General features: G+C 35.0%; 1 protein-coding gene across 2 annotated transcripts in view; it reads right to left on the bottom strand.

The window, feature by feature from the left end:
- LOC150109317 (SUZ RNA-binding domain-containing) overlaps positions 1-20,551 on the bottom strand; it is a 130,430-nt gene that overhangs the window by 54,554 nt on the left and 55,325 nt on the right. For both annotated transcript variants that reach the window (XR_016549673.1, XM_090407385.1), the window contains exon 3: positions 14,358-14,612. Coding sequence is in view for 1 of the 2 variants with exons in the window: in XM_090407385.1 (XP_090263511.1) it covers positions 14,358-14,612 (255 nt within the window). In the remaining variant the exon portion in view is untranslated. The remainder of the gene's footprint in view (positions 1-14,357; positions 14,613-20,551) is intronic.

Raw genomic sequence — 20,551 nt, 5'->3', positions numbered from 1 at the left:
ATGGAGGGTGGGGGGGGGGGCCTCTGGATATGAGAGTGGTGGATCTGGTTATGGGGTCCGAAAACTTTTCACAACTAAGGTGGCTGGCTACACTGCCTCCAACTGGGGAAAGCAATATGTGGTCTGAACTCAGGAAGTAGCAATACATATGGAAATTCCAGTTAAGAAGGGGGTATAGCTACAAGACAGGTGATTATGATACATTTAGTAGGAAGCTTGAAGCAGTGCAATGACAAAAATCTGCAAGGGAAAGATGATAGCAGTATATGGGGAATAGTCAAGGGATACTGGAGGAAGCAGTATCACACTGTATACCCAAGGTCAGCAAAGTAAGTCTGAAGTCAGGTAGGAGTTAGATGGTAGAGTAGTATCATTAAGCATGAGCTACAAAAGTGGAGGATATGTAAGGAGAAAGGTGACCAGTCATCTCATGAACAGTACAAGGATCAGGCAAGAAAGGCAACCAACATGGTATAAGGAAGGCAAAATCAAATTATGAGAAGAAATTAATCGAGCAGGTGAAGGAAATCCAGAGTTTACATTATGAGGCAAGTAGGAAGAAGAATGATTGTGGAAGGATAACTTTAATGAATGCAGGTGGTAGGAGGTAATAGAGGCAGATGAAATTGTTGTGCTACTGAGTGACCATTTTGCAAGGATATATCATCCAAGTGAAGATATTGTGGCAGACATGACAGGGACTGATGTGAGAACAGAGTTGATTGATTGGAGGTACTTAGGATATTGCAGATTCTTAATGTAAATACAGCTGTGGGACTGGATAGGACATCAGCTCGTGTTTTAAGAGAATGTGCAAACCAGCGATGCATCTGCCTAGGCTGTTTATGTTTATGCTATGGCAAAGTTCCAAGAGAGAGCAGAAGGTGGGCAAAATAATTCCTTTGCATAAAGGAGTGTCTAATTCTGTAGTAGCAAATTATAGACCAATCAGTAATCTCCAGAGTGGTGGTAAAAGTACTGAAAAAGTTGGTCGAAAAGAGAATTTAGGAATGGGTGGATAAAAATGATACTTTATGAGGGGCAGCATGGCTTTGTGAAGGGTTGGTCATATGCCTTAGTAATCTATTAACTTTTTATAATAGAGTAACAGCTAAGTTGGATAAAGGGAATGGCCACACAATGATACTGTTGGATTCTGCAAAGGCATTTGACAGTATACCATATGGAACTCAAATGGGGATGGATAAAAGGGTTACTGATGAACAGATACCAAAAAGTAGTATATGGAAGAGCAGAATCCAGAAGAAGGCAGGTAACTAGTGGTGCCCTGCAAGGTTCACTGCCTGGGCCACTACTGTTTAATGTATACATATATGATATAGGAAATAACTGAAAGGAAATATTCAGTTGATTACTAATGATGCATTCTTAATTCTTAATCAAGGTGATGTACAGAGTTTGCAGGATGATTTAAATAGGTTGTGACAGTATGAGCAAGACATAATGGATGTCAATTTAATGTGGAAAAGTGTCACATTATGTATTTTTGGATACAAAGATTACAAGCTATGTACCACACTGAGAGAACTGTACTCCTCGAAATTGATGAAGTCAGGGATTTGGCAGTGGTAGCAATAGATAGAGAGTCTATTGCTACTAAAGTAGCTCACAGGATTATTAGGTTATTGAAGAACACACACACACACAAACAAGCAGAGATAAGGAACTTATCATTTCTCTATATAAAGCTTTGATATAACCACATCAAGATTACTCTGCTCAGGTCTGGCATCTGGGTTTCTTGGGGGATGAGGAAGTGGAACCAAGATAAATGATAGCTTACTGTACCAAGTTGAAAGTCACTGAGCCCTTCAGTACAGCTCATTTTACTGTTAACATTTGTCTATGAAGAGTTCAAGATAATGTGCTTCCTTTTATACCTGTATGACACAGTCGTAATGTATATAGCCATATCCATTACTATGAATGGGTGCCTGGATATGTGATGCTAATATAGCAGCATCCTGCAGACGAAGAGACTATTGATCTCCTCTACAGGGATCTGAACTTAGCCAGAGATGCAATACTGAAAAGAGACATTTTGATCATTAAGGGTGATTTCAATGCAAAAGTTGGAAAAAGGATGGAAGGCCATAACAAGACAGTCCTGAGATCTCATGGACTGGGCACCCAAAATGAAAGAGGTGAAAGACTGACAGAGAACTTATGGTTACTAACACCTTCGAGCAACACAAATGGAGACTATACACCTGGAGACAGAACAAGGACTGAAACTGATGACATCCTTATTAACAAAAGATGGAGGTCTATGATGAAAAATGTTAAAGCATTTCCCAGAGCTGATTGTGGTTCTGATCACCAACTTCTCATTGCTGATATGAAAATATGTTTGAAAATAAATAACAACATATTCACCCAGATTAGACTTCACAGGAATTACTGAGACATATAGCATTAAAGTGGAAAATAAATTTCTAGAAGTAGGAAACTACACTGATGAAATGACTCCAGAAGAACTTTGGGATAAAACCAAAATAATATTACTGGAAACTGCAAAGTCAACATTGTCCCAAAAAATCCAGAACCAACACACCATGGATATCAAATGAAACTCTGAAACAAGTTCAGAAAAGAAGAGAAATAAAGTCAAAAGGACTTTCAATGGAAGATGATAGGCAGGTCTATAGCAAGTTATCCAAGCTCATCAAAATACTTTGCATTAAAGATAAAAACAACGTTATCAACAACATACGGAAAGAAACAGAAGATCACTCAAATTAAAATCAAACCAAAGACTTATTTGGCAAAATAAGGCTGTTGAATAGAAAATTTAAACCAAGGTATTCAAGTAGAGCTGATGTCAACAATTGTATTCTTACTGATTCAATGGACATTCTTAAAAGATGGAAAAACTATTGCTCAAATCTATATATATATAAATTGATAATTTAGTCAATCAACAAAGAAAACACCAGAGACTTCCATAATCAACCTTGCATTTTAAAAGAAGAGGTTAAAGCTCTAAAAAAAAAAATGCAGAAAAGGGAAAACCCCAGGCCACAATCAAATATCAAGCAAACTTCTCACATGTCTAAGACCCATAGGAATTGAAATCATCAGAAAAATTTGTAATACAATCTGGGAGACAGGAGATTGGCTTGATGACTGGGTAAAATCCATTTTTATTCCAATACACAAAAAAGAAAATATCAATGAATGCAATAATTATAGAACTATAGCCTTGATCTCATATGCAAGCAAAATTCTTATCTATATTATTAAAGAAAGACAATATGTCAAGCAACAACTTCTTACAGAACAGACAGATTTTAGAAAAGGACATGGAACCAGATATCAAATATCTAATCTAAGGCACTTCATTGAAAAGTCTCAAGAAATGAATTCCTTTGTATATGTGCTTCATTGATTATGATCAAGCATTTGACTGTGTCAAGTGGAAGGACTGGAAAATGCTAAGTAAAATGGGCATCCCAGAACACTTGACACACCTTTTAAAACAACTCTATGAGAAGAATCAGACTGTGGTGAAGACGGATGGAAAAACATCTCACTGGTTCAACATCGAGAAAGGTGTGAGATAAGGATGCACACTCTCCCCTGATCTATTCCAGATAATATATTATGAGAAAGCCACTTTATGGATACAATAATGGTTTCCCAGTTGGTGGCAAAATAAAGATAAATAATCTTAGGTATGCTGACGATACTATTCTTAATGCCAACAGCAAAAGAGAACTGGAGTCCCTCATTAAAAGAGTTGAATTGGAAAGCCTCAAATATGGTTTAAGAATTAATCGTGATAAAACAAAATACATGAAGATAGATGAAAATGACAATTTTGTCCATAACATTGACTTCAAGAAGGTGGATGAATTCATTTATCTTGTAGCTCTAATAACTACCAAAACACCAAGCTATCACCATTAAATCAAGACTGGTCTTGATTTAGTGGTGATAAATTTTCATTTATGGTGCTCAATCTTGGACACAGTAAGAAAGAAATGGACAAGATAAACAGCTTCAAGATATGGCTGAAAGTCTCTTGGATGAAAAGGTCTAATGAAAGTATAGTAAGTCAACTAAAAATCAAGAGGTGGCTATGTGATATTGTAAATGAAAGAATTCTCCAATGTTTTGGTCACATTTCAAGATGTGAAAATGCCAATCTAGAAAAACTTATCAATGGCAAAGTGGAAGGACAAAGAAAGAGAGGATGCCCAAGAGAAATATGGTTGGACCAGATTAAAAAGATTGATGGACTTACTTTGGAGTTGGCCACTGCTGCAACAAAAGACAGAAAGAAATGGAGACAGATTGTGGCTAGGGTCACGAGTCCTCAGACTTGAGGAGATGGAGCAAGAAGATGAAGAAGATATAAGCACACATGATAAAGGAATATCCCAGAGAATTAGCTAAGCCCTTAAATTAGTTTAACTCAAATCTCAACATTCTCGTGGTAAGACTTATACGTTGGTTAGACATAACTGGTAATTAATTTACGGAATTAACAACGCATATAAAGTAAATTAATTAAAGATAACTTTAATGAATCACTTCTATATTTCGACAATGTCACATTGTCATCTTCAGGAACATAAAGATATGGTATGTGCACTACAGGAACTAACAAAGCAAATGAGGAAGAAATTAAGACACTAATTTTGTTCCTAAAGTCCTAATGGTGCCCTCTTGCGGGCTAATTTGGTAGTCTTGGCCGGTGGGCTGAAGTTCTCATAATGAAAGTCTCCCAAATTTGGGACAGTTTCATGCACCCAAATTTGTTGAGGTTAGGAACATTTTTTAGAGCTGCTGAAGATTCTTTGAATAATCTTTCGTATTTAAACTTGCTGCGATAGATTATTTTTGTCTTCTTCCAACGAATTTTATGGTGGGTATCTAAGGCATGGTCTGCCAGCCCAGAGCGGCTGTACTGGTGAAACCGGATGTAGTCTTGGTGTTCTGAAATCCTGATATTTGTTGTTCTGCCTGTTTGGCCAAAGTAGGACAATTTGCAGCTGCAAGGGACCTGGTATACACCAGGTAGGTCTAGGAGAAGTGGTTGGTCTTTGGTAGAGCGGATAAGGGATGCCAACTTTTTATATGGTCTGTAACAGGAAGTAAGGTCATATTTCTTGAGGATATTAGTTATTTTTTCAGAGGTGCCCTGGATGTAGGGGATAGTGATAGACTTGGTGTAGTCTTTATTGTTGAGGGGGGGAGGGGGGTTGTGGTTTTCAGGTTTTAGTATTTTTTGGATTTTTTTGGGGTTATAGCCATTGGCTAAGAAAGTGTTGAGGATGTGGTTTAGTTCCATAGTAAGGGCCTTGTCATCCTGAAGATGACAATGTGACATTGTCGAAATATAGAAGTGATTCATTAAAGTTATCTTTAATTAATTTACTTTATATGCGTTGTTAATTCCGTAAATTAATTACCAGTCAAATCTCAACAGGGGCATGATTCCTGATAAGCAGAAGGAGGGCAAGATAATTCCATATGCAAGGGAGGAGCTAGAATGGTGCAGCTAATTATAGACCAATCTGTATCTCTGGGGCAGTTATTAAGGTATTAGAAGCTGGTGAGGAATACATGGTAGGTAGGATAATACTCTGATCTTTTATCAAGAACAGCTTAGATTTGTGAAAGATTGGCCATTTTCCCAATCTACTCAGTTTTACAACAGTTATAGAGTACAGCTGAATGAGGGGAATGAATGCAGAGTAACATTTTTAGACTTTTTTTTTTTTGCTAAGGCAATTTCAAAGAATTCTGGAAGATTATTACACAAACTCTGAGGGATGGATATGCAAATAGGCTTGTGGCATGGATTGGAGTGCAGTTATCTGAGAGGTATTTAAAGAGTGGTAGCCGTATTCATGGGTGTGCGAACTGTGCGGTGGCAAAGGGCTTCGCAAAGCACAAAAAACTGAAAAAAGAAAATCAATTATTTTATTTTTTTTAATTATTATATAAATTAATATTGTAATTATTATATAAAAAATATTATTATATAGAAAAATATATTTATATAATTTTACAACCAACTATTGTTGTTATAGTAAGCAAATAAGATCGTAGCACCAGAGCGGTAGTATCTGAAACTACTCTAAGATATATAACAATATCGTACAACATAGTTGCCTGTGTAGCTCAGTGGAAGTAGCACGTGCGTCCTCTGCGCTTGGTCGCTCGAAGTCAGACTTAAGTTAAAGTCTAGTCACCGACTGGAGGAACTTTTTCTAAGCCTTTCTTCAACCAATTCCTGAGTTAGTCGATCTCTGGCACGGGCAAGCGAGTTTTTCCTCCCGGAAACGCAAGAAAATCGACCGTAGTAACCACATTATTTCAGACAGTAACATATCATGTTAGGGTTAGGTATCAAGAGGTGGCAGCACTTGTTTGCCAACCTCTTCATCGGTGGCTGCTATAATTAGTGATAGACATGGGCGCTATCTCTGATTGGCTACTGGTGGAGATTGAACTGCCCACTCAGTCTCCAAAAGCTAGATAGGGTATAAAGCCCTCACCTACACCCTATAAGGGAATAAAAGGAGTTAGCTGATTTATTTTTATTATAGTTTTTTAAATTAAGGGGATATTAAATCCCACATTGTTTCAAAACTGAATAAGAAACTCCAAGATCGGAATCAAAGAGTTTCATGCCGAATATAGTAAGCTATAAAACCATCGGCAGATACTAGCGTAAGCTAAAGCACGTAGTGCAAACTAGGGCAACTCGTAGCAAAGGTGGGTAAATCTCTGATCACTATTCTTACTATTTCCTATAATGTAAAACACGTCTCCTAGGAGATGTATGATGTTATACATTATGGTGGAAGGTCACTACTCAGACTGGTTTCGACCTTTATTGAGGTCTCATCAGTGAGTAGGTAGACCAAATTAATACTGAGGGTATAGCAAAAAGAACTTATATACTCTGCTATACGAGTTGTCAAACAGGTGCACCCATTAAATTACTTAAATATAAAGAGCCAATAGCTTCATTTCGGCGATGTAACATTATTTAAATTAAGGGGATATTAAATCCCACATTATTTCAAGATCCCTTAATTCAAATAATGTTACATCGCCGAAACGAAGCCTAACAGGAATCAAATCTTGGAGATTCAGTGGCAAACCTTGAAGAAAGCCCTGATTGATTCAGCTAGAGAGGCATGTGGTGAAGTTGTCTGTAAGGATAGAAAAATTAGAATTCCATGGTGGACACAGGAAGTTAAAGAGGCAGTGAAGGAAAAGAAGAAAGCATATCAAAAGTTCCTGGCAAATAAGTCAGCTTGTGCTCTTAGAGAATACAGAGACAAATGTAAGAAAGCTAAACACTGTGTAAAACTACCTAAACAAGTCATTGGAGGACTTTGGCAAGAATACAGAAAATAAATATGAAGAAGGTGGCAAAATATTCTGGAGGTTGTTGAAGAAGCTTAGGTGCTGTAAAAGGAGTTAGAGATGATAAAGGTGACATGAAAACGGGAGAAAAAGATATCCTTGAAGTATAGAGTAATTACTTTGAAAAACTCCTAAATGAAACAAGCAGTGATGACAGCACAGTGGTAAAAAACACTGACCAGGCATGCAGTCAGGAATACATATCCATACTTGAAGTAGAAAAAAGCCATCAAAAGCTTGAAATGTGGAACAGCAGCAGGAGTAGATGATATGCAACCAGAAATGCTGAATTATGGTGCTATAAGAGTCTTACAGTGGCTGCACTGCACAGTTCAGAAAGCCTGGACAGAGGGACGAATTCCCGATGATTGGAGTAGAGCTCTCATAGTACCCATATATAAAAAGGGAAATAAAACCGAATGTGAGAATTACAGAGGTGTTTCCCTACTGGGTGTTTCTGCCAAGATCTATGTAAGTATACTTGAAAAACGGTTGAGAAGAATTGTGGAAGAAAAGCTTGGTGAAGAAAAAGCTGGATTCAGGGCAAATAGAGGCTGTCAGGATCAGATCTTCACTTTACGACAAATAGTCGAGAAAGCATGGGAATATAACAAAGATCTGTATTTAAGTTTTGTCGATCTGGAAAAGGCATATGACAAGGTGCCAAGAGAGAAGCTATTCGATATGCTACAGTTATATGGCGTCAATGGGGCATTCATTCAAGCAATACTTAAGTCTTTATTTGAGTTGTAAGTCAGCAATTAGAATTGACGGAAGTACAGGAAGATGGCTTAATGTTAAATCTGGTGTGAGACAAGGATGTACATTATCCCCTCTGTTATTCATTATTTATATGGATCGCATTATGAATGAAAGTGGTATTAAACATGATATCAGAATTGGAGATGTTAATGTCAGCTCTTTGCTTTATGCGGATGATGTTATACTTCTAAATAAATCCGCTACTAGTTTGCAAGATTCTCTGACTAAATTGAATAGCTGTTGTAATAGATATGGTACGAAGGTCAGCATTAAAAAGACAAAGACAATGAAAATAGGCAGAATCATTGAAAATATCAACCACATTTTGAATGGAGAACCTGTGGAACAAGTAAAATATTTCAGCTACTTAGGCACTATTTTTAGTGAAGATGGTAAATTAAATATGGAAATAGACAACAGAATCAGCAAAGCTGGTATGGTTGGAAGTCAATTGAATAAATTCATATGGAATAAGAGAGAAATTAGTCAGAACACTAAATTAGCAGTATACAAGACGGTGTTCAAACCAGTTTTAACTTATAGATCTGAGAACTGGGTCAGGAGTAAAATACTTGACCAAAAACTAGAGACCGCAGATATGAGAGTCCTGAGAAAGATTAGAGGCGTGAACAGATGGCATCAATGGCAATTGATGCCATCTTAAAAACAAGGATATTAGGAAAGAACTTAACATTGTCAGCATCTGGGAATGCATTAGCAGTGCAAATCTCAGGTGGTATGGTCATTTAAACAGAATGGGCGAAGAAAGATTAGCAAAACAAGTGTTCTCTGCCAGGTTGGCAGCAAAACGACCCCAGAGGAAGACCAAGATATAGGTGGATTGATACGGTACAAAGTGCCTTAGACGATAGAAATATAAGATCTGATAATGGTGGTGTCTTGACAAGTAACAGACTGATTTGGAGGAAAATTGTAGATAGGAAGTTAGTAATGATGTAATTTTTTTCATGTAGTACCATCATATCCTGTACACCCCTTGAGGGTACATGGCAGGAATTTGATGATAATGATGATGGGTGCACCTGTTTGACCACTCGTATAGCAGAGTATATAAGTTCTTTTCGCTATACCCTCAGTATTAATTTGGTCTACCTACTCACTGATGAGACCTCAATAAAGTTCGAAACCAGTCTGGGTAGACCTTCCACCATAATGTATAACATCATACATCTCCTAGGAGATGTGTTTTACATTATGGGAAATATTACGAATAGTGATCAGAGATTTACCCACCTTTGCTACGAGTTACCCTAGTTTGTACTACGTGCTTTAGCTTACGCAAGTATCCACCGATGTTTTTATAGTTTACTATATTCGGCATGAAACTCTTTGATTCCGATCTTGGAGTTTCTTGTTCGGTTTTGAAACAATGTGGGATTTAATATCCACTTAATTTAAATAATGTTACATCGCCGAAATGAAGCTTATTGGCTCTTTATATTTAAGTACGACAGTGTTAAATAGGGAAAAGTGCATTTTAAACCAGGAGTTTTTAAGGAGTTTTTTAATTTTAGTTTATGATTTTATGAACAAATAAGCATATACACTTACTGTCATGGCAATTTTTTTATGTGATATTACTTGCAAAAAATCTTAAAAAATATATTTTGTAAACTGGTTTTAGGTTATCTGACATCAGAATTTTTCTTCAATAGCAGTTTTCAATCTATATTAGATTTATTTATTTTCTAATATTATCTATTTTAGATATATTTTATTTACCAGGTAAGTAATTTTTTTAAATTTATTAACTTATTTTATAATCAAATCTATCATATTTAATTTTAGATTATGACTAGTAATGAGAGAGATTATTATGGAAGAAATACCCAAGTGGGCATGAAAAACGAAAGCGAAAACAAGAAAAAGAAGCGGCTGAGGAACGTCAAAAAATTCACTGTTTAAATTTATGAAGTTGAACTCATATATTTGTTCAGATATATCAGTTGATAACGGGAGTTCTGAAATAATTACAAAGAGTTTTTCGGTTTCAACATTAATTAATAAGGAGAGTTCTGAAATACTCAAAGGAAGGGGAGAACATGACGCGTTTGGTCAAACAATGAGTATTGAAGATCCTAAAACTGAGACACCAGAGGAAGGTGAACTATTTCCTATTTTTTGATCCAGCAACATTGCCCATAATTTTGAACAATGCAACGCTAACACAAATTGTACAACGTGGCCCACCGTCTCCTTCGACTGAAAATGATTATTTTCCAAAAGATGACAAGGTGTTTTTCCACAGCTCACTATGTTAGGACAATTGCAAATGGAGAGAAGCAAAACAGAAGATGGCTTGTATATTCAAACTCTTCCAACTTAATTTTTTTTTTGTTGCAAATTATTTTCTTCTGATGATAATTTTTTTATCTAATAATGGCTTTTCTGACTGCGACATGTAAGTGAAAGATTAAAGTCGCACGAACGAAATCCAGTGCACACGAAATGCATGTATTCATGGACACAAATGGAATGTAATTTAAAAAATCACGATACAGTTGACCAGACAAATCAAAGTCATAAAATTTGACGCAGAATGGTTAAGAAATGTTTTAAGACGAACAGTAGCAGCAATTCTTTATTTATCCGAACATAATTTCACTTTTAGAGGTAATTTTGATACTTTGTACACAGCCCATAATGGTAATTTATTTTGGAATGATAGAATTAAATGCAGAATTTGATCCACTTTTAAAAGATCATTTAATGCGATATTTGGGGAAAAGAATTATATGTAAGAAACAAAATTTGTATCTATCACCCATTGTGCAAAATGAATTAATTGTTGATATGGGAACCAAAATTCAACAAAATATTGTAAATATGATACAATAGGCAAAGTACGATTCAATAATTCTCGATTGTACTCCTGATGTTAGTCATCAGGAGCAAATTTCAATAATTTTTAGATTTTTACATATATTTGAAGCAGATATTGAAATTCGTGAACACTTTTTGACGTTTTTAACAACTAATGACATTACTGGTAAAGGTATATATGAAAATATAAAATCACTTTTGAATAAATTAAATATCTTAAATTGTCAGATTGTAGAGGGCAAGGGTATGATAACGGAGCGAATATGAAAGGAGTATATAAGGGAGTTTGTGCTTACATTTTAAATGAAAACAAAAAGGCATTTTATACTCCTTGCGCCTGTCATAATTTAAATTTGATTTTAGGGGATGTTGCAAAATCATCAATAATAGCTATAATTTTTTTTTAATGTTATATAAAAAATAGATACATTATTTGCTGCCTCAACTTCACGTTGGGACATATTAAAGAAATTTGTAAAACAATTAACTCCAAAACTGTTATGTGATACAAGATGGGAATGTAGAATAGAATCAGTTAGAGCTGTAGGTTTTTAAATGCAGTAAAATAATTATTTAAAACTGCATCAGATACTACTATCAAAGTAGAAGTGGTTTCAATATATGAACAAATAGATTCATTTGAGTTTACACTAAGCCTTGTAATCTGGTATGAGCTTTTATCAAAAGTTAATTTAGTTAAGTAAAGTATTACAAAATGCAAAAATTCCCATAGATGTAGCAACTAAGCATATTAAAGAGTTAGTGCAGTACTTTGAAGAGCAGAGAATATCAGGATTTGATAGCGGTTTTGAGATTGCTAAAGAACTGTCAAATCTATTAGAAATAGAAATTAAATTTAAAGAAAGTCAAGTACATCGAAGAAAAGTATTTTTTGATTATGAAACGCCTGATGAATCACACATAGGTGATAACAAAGATAATTATAGGATAAATTTCTTTTTTATAATTTTAGATACTGCTCTACCATCTGTCAAAAAAAATTTGAATTGTATGAAATTGATGAAAAATCGTTTTTGGATTTCTTTATGATATGAAATTAATAAGAAAAATGACAGAAAATGAATTAAAATTTTGCTGGAAACAGCTGTATCAAAAATTAAATATTTTTAATGCACCATTAATATTTTAAAATTCATAACTGCAAATAATTTGTCGGATATTTATCCAAATATTACTATATTTAAAATATTATTGACCAGTCTAGTTAGAGTCGCATCAGCAGAAAGGTCATTTTTCAAATTAAAATTAATAAAAACCTATTTGCGATCTGAGTAGCTCAGTGGATGTGGCATTTGCACACCACGGTGCTTGACCGCACGAAGGAAGACTTCTTGGTTTCGAATCTAGTCTGCGAGTAGAAGAAATTTTTCTAAGCCTTTTTTTGACCAGTTCCGAGTTAGTCGATCTCTGGCACGGGTAAGCGAGTTTTTTCCCTCAGAAACTCGGGTTTTTCGTCCTGTAAATTCAAAAAATAGACCGTAGACCCACATTATTTCAGACATTAAATACGAGTGTTAGGGACTATGAAATGTCGGCACTTGTTAAGCCATCTCTCTCTTCACTGCATGCTGCTTAATTAGTGATAGCCTTGGGCCAGCTATTTCTGATTGGGTACCAGTGGAGACTGAACTGCCCAATCAGTCTCCAAAAAACTAGATAGGGTAAAGGCCTCGGCTACTCCCTATAAGGGAATAAAAAGGCGTTAGCTGATTTTTTTTTTTTTGATTATTTGCGATCTTCTATGCTCAAGAACGTTTGTCGTCCCTGGCAATAATATCTATAGAGCATGAAATTGTAAAAAATTTGAATTTTGATAGCATTATAAATTATTTTATTGATAAGCGCATTAGGTTAAATAAAATTTAATATATTAAGATTTCTTTTAAATCTTATAAGTTGTTATACATATATTTCATTCTTTATAGTAAAAATGGATATTTTTTTCATATTTTTATATTATTATTTATATTATTAAATAAATCATTGTTCTGGTGTATTTATATGATAATGTGTACTTACATAATAAAATAATATATCATGTACATACATACACATTCATTTTTTAACTACTTTTTTTCCTTTACTTAAATTGATGCTAAAGAGCATACTTGTTTATTTATGTGCATAAATATTTTTCATATTTGATTTAATTAATTAATTAACAAGATATTCTTCCATTTAAAATTTCCATAAAAGTTACTAACTTTCAGGGGCCCCGCTTTTCCATTTCGCACAGGGCCCCGCGAAATGTGAAAACGAGCCTGAGTGTATAGAAGTGCTGAATCTAAGAGAATGGGGGTGACAAGTGGAGTACTACAGGGTTCTGCTTGGACACCACTCCTGTTTAACTTGTATATTAATGACACTTGGGATTAACCACCTCACTGGCCATTATGAATCAAATACGCATCCTCATATGCTTCATATCCATCATATATTTCAATGTAATATCAATGGTATTACAATTTTAATATTCACTTCGCATCCATGGTAAACTTGAAGTCTATAGACGTCTTGGCTGGTAGCGTAGTTAATGGTCCTGGGAGAAACATTCAATTATATGCATGACGCTAAGTAGAGTCAAGTGATAAGGGACATACACAGAATCCTGGCAGGCTGACTAAACAGACTGATTCTATGGTGAAATGTTAACCAGTTTAATATTGCTAAGTGCAAGGTTATGCATTTTGGGTTGAATGCAGACCAAGTATTATATTAATGGGAATTGGCTGCAAGTGGTTGATGAAGTTAGAGCTGCAAGGGTAGTAGTGAACATCAAGCTTTAGAAGCCACATTGAGGTGATTTATAAGAAAAAGAAAATGATAGAACTCAGTCCTCCAACTGAGTTCTATGGAGATGAGGAAAAAGTAGAAAACATCTGCTGCCAGCTAACCAAAATCATATCTGGCTAGTGTGGTCTTCAAAGTTTGAGAAGGAGAGGTGATATGATAGAAACATACAAGTCAGTAAGATTCTTACAGAATAGATATAGGAGAAATTTTCGAGCTCATGGCAGGTGGGAGGAGAACTTAGATCATCCCGAGAAACTAAGTAAGAGTGCAGTCAGGAAGAATGTAATGTCATGGTTTTATTCATGGAAGTGGTGAGTAAATGGAATAAGCCACCAGATGAATGTATGATCAGCAAATGTTTTTAAGAAGAAATGTGACAGGATGTGATAAGGTATCAAGGGATTACACCTTTCAGGGTTCTCCCCCGATGAGTCCTCCAACTGCCTTGAGGTGCCTACACATAATAATAATAATGCTTATAAAATAAAATTAATAATTTAGATAGAAAAATAAAATAATAAACTAACTTTTCTTTTTGAGCCACTTCTTCACTGCTAGCAGAACCTAAAATCCTTAGTCGAGCTTCTGCATATTCTGCTTCCCTTTGCTGTAAACTTTTCACTGGTTGTCTAGTAGGTGATTTTTCTCCACTACCTATCAGTCCAAGTTTGGTATCAGTTGGGCGCTTTAAAATTTTTACTTGGGGAACATACTGAGTGCGAGTTGTATCTTCTAATTTCACATGTGTAGCTGATATTGGTCCATCCAACTTTGAAAAATCACTAAGCAAAACAAACATAACTCATTAAGACAATCAATTATTGGTGTTTTATGATATAAATAATAAAAGTGGCAAAATTTATTTTACAACAGATAAATAGGAATAATAAATTACTCTTTCCAAAATTCAGACAAAGTACACTTGGGTCTCTTTTTATGAGGATCTTTTTTATGCGGATTTGAAGTTATGCACCGCATAACTTCAAAACGTATAGTATGCCCACAGATACGAGACCTTCTGCGCATGTCAACAGAAGGAGAATCCATTCCAATAATAGGGTAATCCAGTGTTTCTCAAACTGTTCCTATGACAGAACACTTCACAAATCCTGAAATTTTCATGGAACCCTTGGTTATTTTGTAATGTATTAATTAATAATTAATTGTTAATTTAGCTGATTTTTATTATTAATTAATAATTGATAATTAATGATTAATTAAACATACCGCGCGGTTAGCCTAGTGGCTTTGCGCTTCGCAACCATATGCCTGGGGAAGGAGTGTCCCAGGTTCGATTCCCGTTGTAGACGTGAGGAATTTGAGGATCTTCCTCAGGCATAGCCAAGTTAGCCGGTCTTGGACGCGGTCAGTAGGGTTTTTTCCGCCAGTTTATCTGGCGTTTTTCATCCCGCAAACAGGCAAACCGGCCCCATGAACATACGCCTCTACAGTCAAAAATATATCCCACCCAGCGGCAGACCAGGCGACGGGTCGGTTGGGAGTAGTACTAACAAGAAGTCGCATCTAAAGTAACACGCGGACCCTGCATAGGAAGCGGGAATAACGCGTAGAAGAAGAAGAAGAATGATTAATTAAACATAAACATCATTAAATTAATTTGTGCTGATTTTCATTGACATATCCCATTCTGATCACCAAAAATTTATAATATTATAAGTACTTACGAGTGAATGCAGACTTTTTTCTCCTGTGTGCTGATAGTTTTCCCCTCCTTTTGTACATCTTGGAGATTGCTTTGTAGGCTGGAGGTGGATGAATCACTATCTGTTGCATCATGAACACCTTCAATAAGAGATTTCTTAACACCAAAATTAAACAAAGTCCCTTGTCTCTTATTCATATTAAAATTTAAATCTAAATAAGACCACAAACTTTAAATGCCTGCTGGAAAGCAGCTTGGCCTGGATGTGTTGCAAACAGTGCAACCATGTAGACATCTACATTATCAACTGAAATCATTACTTTAGCACATGAAATTGGTGGAGAAAGTTTTGATACATTTAGCCAGAATGATGTAGACGAATTACTTGCGGATAATGCCTTAAGTGACGATGACATTATTGGATATCGATTAACTTTAGATATCGTCAGTAAGTAAACGATAGTCACATGGAAGAAAAACCTGTCCCCCTCACTGCAAATATAATTAGAGAAGGTCTTGAACTGTGCAATAAATTGTAAAATCATTTTCTTGTTAATGACACAAATTCTGAATGGGCCTTTAAATTCCAATGTGAGCTGAAGAACTGTATGTCTGGACATCCGCGAGCTGTGTAAAAAATTAATGAAATCATCATCGCAAAGTTTAATCACTGATTACATTGTCAGAAGAAAAAAATCAGCACAGACAAGGGTGAAGCTAATTCTGTTCATGAAGAACCATTGCCTTTACCATACAGATCTGATGCGCTGACTATCTCTTCTGGTGATAAAAGTGATTTTGCACCAGTTCGCAAATGTTGTCGAATATTGTCTAATAGCGATGATAATTCTGATGACAAAATGTAAAAAAAAATGTTACTTTTCAATAAAATTAAATGAATAAAGCTTTAAAACAAACTTAGGTATTCTTATTTTCCTGAATTTTCATAAACTTTTTCATTGCTTTTTGTTTTATGCAGTTTTGGAAAATTATGGAACGTATCCCTAATTTTTCAATGTAAGTTAGGCCTTTTTTTGCGTGCTTTTTTATATGAGGTTTTCTGTGGAAATATCTACTGCATAAAAAGACACCTGACTGTATTTACTTTTTTTTTCCTTTTGTGACCTCCATCCATGAAAAGTTGAAAACTTATAGTACATTAATACCATGGGTGGGCTAAAAGATTTAATTTATTTTACATAATCCAGAAGGCAAACATGAACTTTTCAAGCCCCCTTCAGGTCTCCAATAAGCAGGAGAAATAAGTAAAGGCAAAATTTTATTGCAAATCAGGAAATGAAATTCTTCTCCCAATGAAAGATCACAAACACCTATGCTCATGGTGGGACTTCAACCCAGCCTGCTAATTGAAAAGATGGTATGCAGCCATACGCACTCTCCAGATTGGCATAAATTCCAGCACAAAAAAAATTATATGAAGAGGTGTCAAAAAAAAAAAAAAAAAAAAAAAAAAATTGATTTGGAACTCCCAGCATTCTAAAAGAAACATTCAGTCATTCAGAAACTTGAATACTTATAGAATGGCCATCTGAAGCCCAGAGGAGGGAAGGAAAACAGATATTGAGAATATCAGTAATGTGCAGCTCACTATATCACGAATAATGTTTGCATCTTGCAAATTGATCGATTCTGAAAAACGGTTTTACTATTTAAGATATAGGTCAATCCTATTAAGTTGCTTTGGGAATCACATATGTTTAAAATCTTAAAAAAAAAAAAAAGTAAACATAGTTATGCATTTCCACTATAATGAACATAATGTGAAACACATAATATTAATAGATAAAATACTAAGATTAAACTAGTAGTTAGTTATTAATTGATCTCCTATTCTGCACTGTAATGTACCTATTACCAGGATGATATTCTCTATTACACACACCATTGGTAACAGAGAATAGAGCAAACAGTTTTTCATTGCAAATGAAAACTAATACATAGTGGACTATCGGTTTTGGAGGGAAAAAATTTAGGCAATGCAAAATTTGATGGATAACTGTTGTTCATGCCATACCATTACAGATAGAACATTTCATTGCAAATAAATAGCTATTTAAACTATATGTTTTGCACTTTATTTCTATTATTAATTTTATGGCTATTTAGTCTATTTTTGTTTAGGAGGGCCCTTTTTTTTTTATAATGTCATTGGCTCTTTACATTACTGAAGTTTTACATAGATAAATATATGAAGAATATAAGAGGGGAAATTTATCTATGCAAAACTTCATTACTGCCCTGGAACTGAGTAAAAAGTCAACGACATTATAAAAAAGGGACACTCCTAAAGAAAAATAGGCCAAATAGCCATAAAATTAATATTTACTTAGAGGAATAACATGGGAATTTTCCCAGAAATAAAATTTATTTCTATTATTCTGTACTTTGTTTACTGTAATTATTATACAATGAGGATATTTTATTTGGAAGCCAGGACGTGACATGCCTCATAAGTTCTAACTTATTGATCCATATTATCTACTTCTCCCCAGCAACCAATTATAATTTTGTTCAGCTGATTTTCATCTTACACCAATAACATCATATGCACAGACTCCTTCAACTCTGTGTGAACCTACCTGCAGAATTTCTACTCTTGCTGGCTGCAATTGTTTTGCTGTCATCAGTAAAAGAATCATCATCATTATCACGAACCATGGGCTCACTGCCTGTTGGTGTCCGATGCCTCCTTCACCATCTTCTTCCACCTTTCTTTGTCCAGTGCAGTGTCACAGTTTCTGTACACCTATTTCACACTAGTCCTAAATTTATGTTGTCTGTCCATTCTCTGCATGGTCTACCTCTTCTGTTCACACCATACATAATACCAAACATGAATGTCTTTATCTTCCGGTCCTCACTCATTCTGCAGATGTGTCCAAATAATTCTGTTTTATAATCTTCTGCATTAGATTCTCCTTTGGTTATATCTTCCGATAGAGCTCTTTATTTGTGACTTTCTGGTATCCATCCTATTCTTAGAATCTTCCTGTAACAAGTTCTTTCAAATGCCAAAATGCTTTTTTCTTGATTCCTTATTTATTAACCACGTTTCAGATCCACACAGTACACTGTTAAAGATGCATATTTCCAGTACTCTTAATTTTGTTTGCAGATTGATCGCTTTACTTTTCCAGATGTTATCCATGGCCTTCAGATTTGTTCTTCCCTTTGCAAGCCTGATCTTTATTTCTTTTTTACAGTCCAAATCATGTCATTTTACTTCCCAAATATGCGAATTGTTCTACATTTTCTATATCAATTCCATCCACTTGTATCTTGTGTTTCATGTTCTTCTCACCAAATACCATTGTCTTTGTTTTTTCCAAGTTCATAACAAGTCCAAATCTTTTCCCTTCCTCATTTAAGTTTCATTGTTTTCTGTAGTTCTCTTTCATCTTCTTCAATAATAACAATAGCATCTGCAAATCAAAGATTGTTAATTCTCATTCCATGCACTGATATTCCTTTTGCATCTTCCTTCAGTTTATGCTTGTTTTAAACCATTTCCCCAAATCATCGCCTATTTTAACTGCTGCAACTGCATTCTTATAAAAATCAGTAGAAGAATAGAGAGCAATATACATTGACATTAGAGAGAAAAATTTCTGTGAGGATACTCAAGAAGAGAATAAAAAAAATTGTGTGAGAGAAACTTTGGGAAGAAACAGGTATACAGGTCAATTATAACTGCTGATTTACAACTTAAGTAGAAGCTATGTATCTCAGTTTTCCACTTAGGTATCATATACTTTTTTCAGCATATAGAGCCTATATAGAAATTATTACATTCCCATTTCTCAAACAGTTGTCAAAGGTAAAAATGTGAGGCTGACAGACAACTCATTATCTTTATCAAATTCATATGTATACTCAGAAGGTGTACAAGATAAGTTATGTGCCATCCAGTCATTTTTGACTCTTGGTGATCTTGTGAACAAAGGCTCTCTATTCTATTCGGCCTCTTATCCTTTCGTTCAGTAATTGTAAATTCAAGTTGGTAAGTTCTTTTATGTTGTCAATCCAACTTGTTTGTGGTGGTCTTCCTCTTGTTCTTTATATTCTTCATATCCTCTAAAACCTTCTTATTGGTCATTCTTGCAGTCAATGAGATTCTTAATAGTCTCCTCCACACCCACAATTCAAATGAATCAATTCGCTTTCTATCATTCTTCTTAATAATCCAGCTTTCACATCCATACATCACTACTGGAAATACCATTGCTTTGACAATTCTAACTTTTGTGGCCTTACTCACACCTCTATCTTTCGTAATTTTTGTCAGGTTTAACATTGCATTTTTTCTCCATGACTATCCTTCTTTTAATTTCATCTTCACATTTACTTCATCATTTCTGATACTGGATCCCAGTAAATCATAACTTTCAACGATTTCCATTTTATCTCCCTCTATTATAAATTCATTTAAATTGCCAGAAGTCATCAATTTTGTTTTGCTGATGTTTATATTAAGCTCGGCTTTGTTACTTTCCATCTTAACCAATACAATCAACTACTCCAGACCTTCATTAGATTCTGCTAAGAGAGTTGTATCATCTGCATGTCTTAAATTATTTATTTTCCTGCCACCAATTTTAATTCCAGCTGGATATTTGTCTAAATCAGCCATTCTCATAACATATTCACTATAAATATTAAAAAGGTAGAGCGACAGTCTACAACCCTGCTGCACCCCTTTTTCCACTCAAACAGTGTCTGTTTCTTCAAAGACTGAAGCTTCTTGGTCATACAGCTCTCTTATCAAGAGAATTAGAAGTTCAGGTATTCCGACTGACTTGACCTCATTACAATCCACAGTCTGTTGTGATCCATACAATCAAAAGCTTTCTTAGAATCAATAAAACAAATGAATACTTCCTTCTGAAATACTCTTGTTCTTTTCATAATCCATCTCATGTTTGCTATTGGCTACCTCTCCTAAAGCCTGCCTGTTCTTGTGCCATTTTTCTATTCACATATGGCTCCAACCTTTGTTGGATCACTTTCAGCATAACTTTACTTGCATGTGAAATTAAA

The sequence above is a fragment of the Typopeltis vanoorti genome, chromosome 2, assembly GCF_054136105.1.
Source record: "Typopeltis vanoorti isolate ZY-2024b chromosome 2, IOZ_Tvanoo_1.0, whole genome shotgun sequence".
In the NCBI taxonomy this organism is placed as follows: Eukaryota; Metazoa; Arthropoda; class Arachnida; order Uropygi; family Thelyphonidae; genus Typopeltis; species Typopeltis vanoorti.
The sequence above is the reverse complement of the archived record's forward strand: the minus strand, read 5'-3'. Positions and strand labels throughout refer to the sequence as shown.